Source organism: Bos javanicus, chromosome 2, assembly GCF_032452875.1.
Source record: "Bos javanicus breed banteng chromosome 2, ARS-OSU_banteng_1.0, whole genome shotgun sequence".
Classification (NCBI taxonomy): Eukaryota; Metazoa; Chordata; class Mammalia; order Artiodactyla; family Bovidae; genus Bos; species Bos javanicus.
In genome coordinates, this window is record NC_083869.1 from 7909198 (window position 1) to 7921407 (window position 12210).

Here is a 12210-nt window from a genome sequence, read left to right on the forward strand (position 1 = left end):
CTTTCTCCAGGGGATCTTCTCCATCCAGTAATCAAACCTGGGTCTCCTGCATTGCAGGCAGATTCTTTACCAACTGAGCTACAAAGGATTGTAACTATAGCATCTGTCACGTGATCCTTCCAAGTTCAGAGATTGACATGTCTGCTTGCTGAGATTTGATCTATAACTCTGGTTCACATTATTGATCATCGGCTGAAAATGAGTACACAAAATGAGCTACAAAAGTAAATGTCTACAATGCTGCATTCTTTCCTTGCATACAAAACCAAAGGTAAGTCATCAGAGAGTTGTCTGCAAGCATGAAAATTAAAATGAGGCTCTATGCTGTATGACTGTAATGTTTAGACACTGCTAGATAGCCTGATTCAGCCATTTCAACAGCAAGGAGGTACAAATGTTCAACTTATTAAGGCTTCTGCCGAAGGCGTCTTTCCTGAGACTATCCTTCTCCTATACTTTGCCTCACTGGCCTGTCTCTTCCTCACTGACATATTTTTTTTGTTTGTTTTAACAGTATTAATACAGACCACTCTTTGAATAGCAAGACATTGTCAAGGGTTGTTACACACATTGATTGAAGATATCAGTGGCAAATAATGGATTAGTAAACTCTGCAAATCTACAAAAATATTTCCATAATCTGTTTACAGGTAGATTTCCTAGGGCTTTCAAATTGAATTAACTGGTCAGTAAGCTTGCTTAGTTGCTCAGTCATGTCTGACTCTTTGCGACCTCATGGATTACAACCTGCCAGGCTCCTCTGTCCATGGGGATTCTCCAGGCAAAAATACCGGAGTCGCTTGCCATGCCTTCCTCCAGGGGATCTTCCCAACTCAGGGACTGAACCTAGGTCTCTTGCATTGTAGGCAGATTCTTTACCATTTGAGCCACGAGGGAAGCCTGGTCAGTAAACATGCTACCGTATTAAAATAAAGCATTGGTAATATATATTTGTAAAATGATTGGGGTTGAATGTTAATCAGTTTTTTGAAACTGACTTTCATGATCTTATCAAAATACTAAACAGTAATTCTGAGGCATTATGAATAAAGAGCTATGTTTATTTTCTAGGGCTTCCATAACAAAATATCACAGATTGAATGGCTTCAACAATAGAAATTTATTTTCTCACAGTTCTGGAGGCTTAAAGCCCACGATCAAGGAATTGACAGGTTTGGTTTCTGCTGAAGCCTTGCCTCTTGGCTTACAGATGGCTGTCTTCTTGCTATGTTCTCACATAGCTTTCCTCTGTGTTCACACATACCTGATGTCCCCTTCTCTTATTGTAAGGACACCAGTCTTATTGAATTAAGGTCTAATTTGAACTCATTTAACTCTAATTATCTTAAAGGTTCTATCTCCAATTATGGCCATATTGTGAGTTGGGCTTCAACACAGGAATTTTAGGTGAAAATTACATTCACAACTACATATTAATGTGAATGTGGAGTCAGCTCAGTTCAGTTGCTCAGTCATGTCCAACTCTTTGTGACCCCATGGACTGCAGCACACCAGGCTTCCCTGTCCATCACCAAATCCCAGAGCTTATTCTAACTCATGTCCATCAATTTGGTGATGCCATCCATCCTATGTCATGCCCTTCTCCTTCCGCCTTCAATCTTTCCCAGCAGCAGGGTCTTTTCCAGTGAGTCAGTTCTTTGCATCAGGTGGTCAAAGTATTGGAGTTTCAGCTTCAGTATCAGTCCTTTTGATGAGTATTCAGGACTGATCTCCTTTAGAATGGACTGGTTGGATCTCCTTGCTGTTTAAGGGACTCTCAAGAGTCTTCTCCAATACCACAGTTCAAAAGCATCAACTCTTTGGTGCTCAGCTTTCTTTATAGTTCAGCTCTCACATCAATACATGTCTACTGGAAATAACAATAGCTTTGACTAGATGGACTTTTGTTGACAAAGTAATGTCTCTGCTTTTTAAGATGCTGTCTAGGTTGGTCATAGCTTTTCTTTCAAGAAGCAAGCTTTTTTAAATTTCATGGCTGCAGTCACCATCTGCAGTGATTTGGAGCCCCCAAAAATAAAGTCAGCCACTGTTTCTACTGTTTCCCCATCTATTTCCCATGAAGTGATGGGACCAGATGCCATGATCTTCATTTTCTGAATGTTGAGCTTTAAACCAACTTTTTCACTCTCCTCTTTCACTTTCATCAAGAGGCTCTTTAGTTCTTCACTTTCTGCCATAACAGTGGTGCCATCTGCATATCTGAGGTTATTGATATTTCTCCCAGCAATCTTGAGTTCAGCTTGTGCTTCATCCAGCCCAGCATTGCTCAATGATGGTCTCTGCATGTAAGTTAAATAAGCAGGGTGACAATATACAGCCTTTATGTACTCCCTTCCCAATTTGGAACCAGTCTGATGTTCCATGTCCAGTTCTAACTCTTGCTTCTTGATCTGTATGCAAATTTCTAAGCAGGCAGGTCAGGTGGTCTGGTATTCCCATCTCTTTAAGAATATTCCATAGTTTGTTGTTATCCACACAGTCAAAGGCTTTTGCATAGTCAATAAAGCAGAAATAGATGTTTTTCTGGAAATCTCTTGCTTTTTTGATGATCCAATGGATGTTGGCAGTTTGATTTCTGATTCCTGTACCTTTCATATATCCAGCTTGGACATCTGGAATTTCAGAATTCATGTACTGTTGAAGCCTGGCTTGGGGAATTTTGAGCATTACTCTGCTAGCGTGTGAGATGAGTGCAATTGTGTGGTAGTTTGAACACTCTTTGGCATTGCCTTTCTTTGGGATTGGAAGGAAAACTGACCTTTTCCAGTCCTGTGGCTATTGCTGAGTTTTCCAAACTTGCTGGCATATTGAATGCAACACTTTCACAGTATCATCTTTTAGGATTTGAAATAGCTCAACTGGAATTCCATCACCTCCACTAGCTTTGTTTGTAGTGATGCCTCCTAAAGCCCACTTGACTTCACACTCCAGGACATCTGGCTCTAGGTGAGTAATCATACCATTGTGGTTATCTGGGTCATGAAGATCTGTTTTGTATAGTTCTTCTGTGTATTCTTGCCACCTCTTTTTATATCTTCTGCTTCTGTTAGATCCATACCATTTCTGTCCTTTATTTGAGCCCAACTTCGCATGAAATGTTCCCTTGCTATCTCTCATTCTCTTGAAGAGAGTCTTTCCCATTCTACTGCTTTCTTCTATTTCTTTACACTGATCACGGAGGAAGGCTTTCATATCTCTCCTTGATATTCTTTGAAACTCTGCATTCAAATGGGTACATCTTTCCCTTCCTCCTTTGCCTTGAGCTTGTCTTCCTTTATCAGCTATTTTTAAGGCGTCCTAAGACTTGGGAGCCCCTTGGACTGCAAGGAGATCCATCTAGTCTGTCCTAAGGGAAAGCAGTCCTGCATATTCATTGGAAGGACTGATGTTGAAGTTGAAACTCCAATACTTTGGCCACCTGATGCAAAGATCTGACTCACTGGAAAAGTCCCTAATCCTGGGGAAGATTGAAAGAGGGAGGAGAAGGGGACAACAGTGGATGAGATGGTTGGATGGCATCACTGTCTCAATGCACATGAGTTTGAGTAAACTCCAGGAGTTGGTGATGGACAGGGAGTCCTGGAATGCTACAGTCCATGGGGTCGCAAAGAGTTGGACATGACTGAGTGACTGAACTGAACTGAACAGACAACCATTTTGCCTTTTTTTTTCTTGGGGATGGTCTTGATCACTGCCTCCTGTACATGAACCTCTGTCCATAGTTCTTCAGGCATTCTGCTATTGGATCTAATTGCTTGAATCTACTTGTCACCTCCATTGTTTCATTGTAAGGGATTTGATTTAGGTCATACCTAAATGGTCTAGTGGTTTTTCCTACTTTGGAATCTGGAAAAGATTATATTTTTATTTTTTTTCCCATTGGATCTGTAGGGGAGATATACAAGCACTTCACATATATAGTGTTACCATGTGTTACGTGCTGACTTTTGTCCTCCTACCCAAATTTATATGTTGAAGGCTTACTTCCCATACCTCAAAACACAACTATATTGTGTTTCCAACTTAATTGGAAATAAGGCTTGAAAGAGCTGATTAAGTCAAAACAAGGTCATTAGAATGGTTCCTCATCCAATCTGACTTGTGTCCTTAGGTTTGTTGTTGTTATTCATTCCATAAGTTGTGTCCCATTCTTTGTGGCCCCAGGAACTATAGCACACTAGGGTTCCCTGTCCTTCAGTATTTCCCAGTATCTCAAACTCATGTCCATTGCATCAATGATGCTATCTAACCATCTCAACCTCTATTACCCGCCTCTCGTCTTGCCCTCAATCTTTCCCAGCATCAGGGTCTTTTCCAATAAGTCAGCTCTTTGCATCAGATGGCCAAAGTATTGGAGTTTCAGCTTCAGCATCAATCCTTTCAATGAATATTCAGTGTTGATTTCCTTTAGGATTAACTGGTTTCATCTTGCTGTCCAAGGGATTCTGAAGAATCTTCTGTAGCACCACAGTTCGAAAGCATTAATTCTTTGGTGGTCAGCCTTCTTTATGGTCCAACTCTCATCTTTACATGACTACTGGAAAAACCATAGCTTTGACTATGTAGCCTTTTGTCAGCCAAGTGATGCCTCGGCTTTTTAATATGCTGTCTAGATGTTTTTCCAAGGAGCAAGTGTCTTAATCTGGTGGCTGCAGTCACCCTCTGCAGTGATTTTGGAGCCCAAGAATATAAAATCTGTCACTGTTTCCACTTTTTCTCCATCGATTTGCCATTAATGATGGGACTAGATGCCACAATGTTAGTCTTTTGAATGTTAAGTTTTAAGCCAGCTTATAAGAGGAGGTGACCTTATCAGAGGAAGAAATTAGACACATAAAGAGACGCCAGGAATGTATGTGCAGACAACCATGTGAAGAGACACCAAGAGGGCTGCCATTTGCTGGCCCAGGAGAGACGCCTCAAAGGAAACCGAGCTTGCTGCTGTCAGTTTACTCATGGACTTCCAGCCTCCAGAACTGTGAGAAATAAATTTCTCTTGTTGGAGCCGCAAGGTTCTGTGGTATTTATTATGAAAGCCATAGTAAACTAATGCACTGATTACGTCTACAGGTAATAAGGGTCGATCGGGGCACTTTAATGAACATCACAGAGCTTTTGTCTTCCTTCATACTCTGTGAACCAAACTTAAATGCATCTCTTTCAAAGCATATGAAGAAAAATTCCTAAATACAAGATGAAATACCTTTGCATACACTCAATATAGATTGTTACGTCCCAGACACAGGCTGAAGAACAAACCACTCAGAATGCAAATTCAAACTTTGCTTTCCCCCCTATAAATCCTATAGAGTTTTACATTGTCATTAACTGAGAACTAGATAGTTTCAATGGGTGAGTGTGTGTGTGCTCAGATGTGTCCAACTCTGTGTGACTCCATGGACTTCGGCCCGCTTGCTACTCTCTTCATAGGATTTTACGGGCATGAATACTGGAGTAGGTTACCATTTTCTACTCCAGGCAATCTTTCTGACCCAGAGATTGAACCCACATCTGCACCTTCTGCACTGCAGGTGGATGCTTTACCGCTGAGCCACTGGGTAACATATTTTAAATATTCATTAAAGTAGGAGTGTGATTGCAATTAATGATTCCACACAAATAGAGACCAAAAGAAAGCAGGAGTAGCAACACTCATATCAGATAAATAGTACTGGAGTGGGGTGCCATCGCCTTCTCCGATATCAGATAAAATAGACTTTAAAACAAAGGCTGTGTAAAGAGACAAAGAAGGACACTACATAATGATCAAACGAACAATCCAAGAAGAGGATACAACGATTATAAATATATATGCATCCAACATAGGAGCATCGCAATATGTAAGACAAATGCTAACAAGTATGAAAGGGGAAATTAACAGTAACACAATAATAGTGGGGGACTCTAATACTCCACTCACACCTATGGATAGATCAACTAAACAGAAAATTAATAAGGAAACACAAACTTTAAATGATATAATAGACCAATTAGACCTAATTGATATCTATAGGACATTTCACCCAAAACAATGAATTTCACCTTTTTCTCAAATGCACACGGAACCTTCTCCAGGATAGATCACATCCTGGGCCATAAATCTAGCCTTGGTAAACTCAAAAAAATTGAAATCATTCCAAGCATCTTTTCTGACCACAGTGCAGTAAGATTAGATCTCAATTACAGGAGGAAAACTATTAAAACTTACAATATATGGAGGCTAAACAACATACGGCTGAATAACCAACAAATCATAGATGAAATCAAAAAAGAAATCAAAATATGCATAGAAACGAATGAAAATGAAAAAACAACAACCCAAAACCTGTGGGACACTGTAAAAGCAGTGCTAAGGGGAAGGTTCATAGCAATAAAGGCTTACCTCAAGAAACAAGAAAAAAGTCAAATAAATAACCTAACTCTACACCTAACGCAACTAAAAAAGGAAGAAATGAGGAACCCCAGGGTTAGTAGAAGGGAAGAAATCTTAAAAATTAGGGCAGAAATAAATGCAAAAGAAATAAAAGAGACCATAGCAAAAATCAACAAAGCCAAAAGCTGGTTCTTTGAAAGGATAAATAAAATTGACAAACCTTTAGCCAGATTCATCAAGAAACAAAGGGAGAAAAATCAACTCAATAAAATTAGAAATGAAAATGGAGAGATCACAACAGACAACACAGAAATACAAAGGATCATAAGAGACTACTATCAGCAATTATATGCCAATAAAATGGAGAACTTGGAAGAAATGGATAAATTCTTAGAAAAGTACAATTTTCCAAAACTGAACCAGGAAGAAATAGAAAATCTTAACAGACCCATCACAAGCACGGAAATTGAAACTGTAATCAGAAATCTTCCAGCAAACAAAAGCCCAGGTCCAGACGGCTTCACAGCTGAATTTTAGCAAAAATTTAGAGAAGAGCTAACACCTATCCTACTCAAACTCTTCCAGAAAATTGCAGAGGAGGGTAAACTTCCAAACTCATTCTATGAGGCCACCATCACCCTAATACCAAAACCTGACAAAGATGCCACAAAAAAAGAAAACTATAGGCCAATATCACTGATGAACATAGATGCAAAAATCCTTAATAAAATTCTAGCAAACAGAATCCAACAACACATTAAAAAGGTCATATATCGTGACCAAGTGGGTTTTATCCCAGGGATGCAAGGATTCTTCAATATCCACAAATCAATCAATGTAATACACCACATTAACAAATTGAAAAATAAAAGCCATATGATTATCTCAATAGATGCAGAGAAAGCCTTTGACAAAATTCAACATCCATTTATGATAAAAACTTTCCAGAAAGCAGGAATAGAAGGAACATACCTCTACATAATAAAAGTTACATATGACAAACCCACAGCAAACATTATCCTCAATGGTGGAAAATTGAAAGCATTTTCCCTAAAGTCAGGAACAAGATAAGGGTGCCTACTTTCACCACTACTATTCAACATAGTTTTGGAAGTTTTGGCCACAGCAATCAGAGCAGAAAAAGAAATAAAAGGAATCCAAATTAGAAAAGAAAAAACTCTCACTGTTTGCAGATGACATGATACTCTACATAGAAAACCCTTAAGACTCCATCAGAAAATTACTAGAGCTAATCAATGAATATAGTAAAGTTGCAGGATATAAAATCAACACACAGAAATCCCTTGCATTCCTATACACTAATAATGAGAAAATAGAAAGAGAAATTAAGGAAACAGTCCCATTCACCATTGCAATGAAAAGAATAAAATACTTAGGAATATATCTACCTAAAGAAGCTAAAGACCTATATATAGAAAACTATACAACACTGGTGAAAGAAATCAAAGAGAACACTAATAGATGGAGAAATATACCATGTTCATTGATTGGAAGAATCAATATAGTGAAAATGAGTATACTACCCAAAGGAATCTATAGATTCAATGCAATTAGTATTGCATTGAATACCAATGGTATTTTTCACAGAGCTAGGACAAATAATTTCACAATTTGTATGGAATTACAAAAAAACCTCAAATAGCCAAAGCAATCTTGAGAAAGAAGAATGGAACTGGAGAAATCAACCTACCTGACTTCAGGCTCTACTACAAAGCCCCAGTCATCAAGACAGTATGGTACTGGCACAAAGACAGAAATATAGATCCATGGAACAAAATAGAAAGCCTAGAGATAAATCCACACACCTATGGACACACCTTATCTTTAACAAAGGAGACAAGAATATACAATGGAGAAAGGACAATCTCTTTAACAAGTGGTGCTGGGAAAACTGGTCAACCACTTGTAAAAGAATGAAACTAGAACACTTTCTAACACCATACACCAAAATAAACTAAAAATGGATTAAAGATCTAAACATAAGACCAGAAACTATAAAACTGCAGGAGGAGAACATAGGCAAACACTCTCCGACATAAATCACAGCAGGATTCTGTATGACCCACCTCCCAGAATATTGGAAATAAAAGCAAAAGTAAACAAATGGGACTCAATTAAAATTAAAAGCTTCTGCCCAAAAAAGGAAACTCTAACCATGGTGAAAGGACAACCTTCAGAATGGGAGAAAATAATAGCAAATGAAGCAACTGACAAAGAATTAAACTCAAAAATATACAAGCAACTCCTGCAGCTCAATTCCCAAAAAATAAATGACCCAATCAAAAAATGGGCCAAAGAACTAAACAGACATTTCTCCAAAGAAGACATACAGATGGCTAACAAACACATGAAAAGATGCTCAACATCACTCGTTATCAGAGAAATGCAAATCAAAACCACAATGAGGTACCATTTCACACCAGTCAGAATGGCTGCGATCTAAAAGTCTACAAGCAATAAATGCTGCAGAGGGTGTGGAGAAAAGGGAACCCTCTTACACTGTTGGTGGGAATGCAAACTAGTACAGCCACAATGGAGAACAGTGTGGAGATTACTTAAAAAACTGGAAATAGAACTGTCTTATGACCCAGGAATCCCACTGCTGGGCATACATACCAAAGAAACCAGAATTGAAAGAGACACGTGTACCCCAATGTTCATCGCAGCACTTTTTATAATAGCTAGAACATGGGAGCAACCTAAATGTCCATCAGCAGACGAATGGATAAGAAAGCTGTGGTACATATACATACTGGAGTTATTACTCAGCCATTAAAAAGAATACATTTGAATCAGTTCTAATGAGGTGGATGAAACTGGAGCCTATTATACAGAGTGAAGTAAGCCAGAAAGAAAAACACCAATACAGTATACTAACGCATATATATGGAATTTAGAAAGATGGTAACGATAACCCTGTATGCAAGACAGCAAAAGAGACACAGATGTATAGAACAGTCTTTTGGACTCTGTGGGAGAGGGAGAGGGTGGGATGATTTGGGAGAATGGCATTGAAACATGTATAATATCATATAAGAAACGAATTGCCAATCCAGGTTCGATGCAGGATACAGAATGCTTGGGGCTGGTGTACTGGGATGACCTAGAGGGGTGGTATGGGGAGGGAGGTGGGAGCAGGGTGCAGGATGGGGAACACGTGTACACCCGTGGTGGATTCATGTTGATGTATGGCAAAACCAATAAAATATTGTAAAGTTAAAAAAAAAAAAAGTGCAAGAAAAAAAAAAGAAAGAAAATGGAAAGATTAAAAAAAAAAAAAAGAATGCTTCTGATGTTCAAAAATAAGCCTTACCTTTGTTTTGGGTTCTAGAATTTTTACTCCATAAATTGAGATTTGCAACTCAACTTTGGGAATTTTCTGGCCTTCAGATTTCTTAATATGTCTTGCAAACTACAAATGAAAATTTATTCACAAAATTGTAATTTTGTCTATGGAAAATGAACACAAACATATATTTAGAGTTTACATTCAATGCTGAAATTTCATTAAATAAATTATTGCCTATTGCCCATTATATTTTTATAAACCCCACACAGCCTCCAAATATTTAGAAATCACAGTGATCTACCATTACTATCATTAAAATCAGGCTGATTCTCAATAACTTTAAAAAAACTTAATATACTTCTTTCATGATATTTCAAAAATCATATTCATATCAAACAGAAAATGAAAACTCTTTGTCTGAAAATAAGCAGAGATATCTTTTCCTGTGGATCTTTTGTTTTTAATGATTTTAGGAAACTTGCAGTCCAGAGCACTAGATCTTTGCATTTCCAGATACTTACATTGTTTGGTATACTGTCCTACTTAATGAAATCAATGAATGAAAAGAGACAGATTACCATATTCAAACTGAAATAATTATCCCAGCTAAAATACTCAGAACTAGACTCATTCTAGAGATATTTAAATGTACTGGTTTTATCTGGCAGTGCTACTCTCCCGACCTTCCTTCTCTCCTCCCTCCCCTACCTCCACCTTTCTTTTCAAGAAACAGAAAAAAAAATATTGAAAAAATTTGTATTTATTAACCCCTCTTACAGGGCTCAAAAAGTTATTTCCTAGTATAACACACACACACACACACACACACACACACATGTATTTAGCATATGGATCATCCTAACTTGATTCAAAATAGATTATCTGTAAGGCAACGTGGAGTTTGGTCATCTTTTGTGTGTCATATTTATTTACATTGTGTATTTCCTTCTAATTTAGGACAGATGTAAACACATGTGGTATACTTCAGTCCCAGAACAGAGAGTGGTTAAAGGCCTCTTTCTCCTTTCATGGCTTTGTACGGCCATGGAGAATAATATAATTAATGCATATAAGGATGCCTTGAAGTGTCTGCCTTGATATCCAGGGCAGGGTGGGTGGGTGGAGGAGTTCCATTTGTTTTATTCCATTTTGGATGGTATAATTTTTTAGTTTACTCTCTGTACTATCCTATAAATATAGGCAGTTTTTTTCTTCAGTATTAAGCAGGCTTACATTCTGCACATAAATGTGACTAATTCATGCCAGGGTTTTTGTGTGTGTGTGTGTTTAAGAAACATTTTTCTTCAGTGCAACTCTTTACAAATTATCCCAGCTCTCTCCCAAAGAAAGTGGATTAATTTGTTTCTTTTCCCTTCATAACCTTCTTCCTGTATTGCTATAATCAAAACAATTTGGGGGTTTTCACATATGGAGGCTGACAACATAAATCAGCTGCTTTCCATCCATGTGAATGCATCTGAACAAAGCCAGCCCCATTGCTGGCCGCGGAAGCAGTCTGAACTGGCTTCCTGGGTGCTGCTCCTTTCCAGAAACAGACAATGAGCAATAGCTCTTGAAGCCTTTTTCACATTGGGACACAACCGTTCCTCTGACCTCTTTTAGTTTCCAAACGCCCATCACAAAACAACCACTAACATTAAACTTATGTCTTTTCTGTCAGAAAGAAAAGAAAGGAAGAAAGAAGGGGAAAATTTGAACAAGGGGAAGAAGTAGGGGCTACAAGTAGAGAAAATAAAGAGGGGAGCAAGGAGGGAAGGAGAGGGAAACAAGAGAACGAGACAGAAAAAGAAAAATAAACATAAAATATTTGATCTATGGTTTATGAAGCCTTTTCCTTTGCTTCATATCAAGATAAAGTGATTGTGCTCAAAGAAGATTCAGAAATCATCCAGTCTGATTGGCCCATTTCAAAGATGAGAAAATAAGTCTCAGGAGAGTTACTTTGGTCATAAAATAGGTCTGTAGAAATCAGGCTTAACTGTTTCACAGACCTTGAAAAACATTTAAGCTGAAGGATATATTTGTTTAATCTGTATTTTAAACAGTTTAATATTCTCATTCCTGCTTGTATTTTTTAAAGATAACCTTATCCTATAGCTTGCATGATCCCTCTAAGTCTTTTCCTACTTGCAGATCTCTGAATTGCATTCTGAAATACTTGTAATTTATATTTTGAAGATACATTCATGCTTATATTGTATTCCTTTCTCGCCCTACCTACTACTTGAATTCTAATGCTGAAAAAGCCTTTTTGAAGTTTTTTTTCCTCCCTCATCTTTGTTTCAGTGAATATATTTTTTGGTAATCTAGATAGAGTGATCTACTAGTAAAACTTGAATATAATAATCGAGTAAAAATGTTCAAAGGGAGTAAAGCCTAAGAATTCTGGAGGCTATCTGGATACAACAAACAAACAAAATAAAGCTTTTATCATCATGAAATGATGAAGTATCAATAGAAGTACTGTATAAAGTACTGCATAAAG

General features: G+C 37.8%; 1 protein-coding gene across 9 annotated transcripts in view; it reads right to left on the reverse strand.

The window, feature by feature from the left end:
• The window catches only part of GULP1 (GULP PTB domain containing engulfment adaptor 1), a 333659-nt gene that overhangs the window by 50702 nt on the left and 270747 nt on the right, over positions 1–12210 (reverse strand). For all 9 annotated transcript variants that reach the window (XM_061433196.1, XM_061433200.1, XM_061433248.1 and 6 more), the window contains one exon: positions 9729–9827. In XM_061433196.1, coding sequence (XP_061289180.1) covers positions 9729–9827 — 99 coding nt within the window. The remainder of the gene's footprint in view (positions 1–9728; positions 9828–12210) is intronic.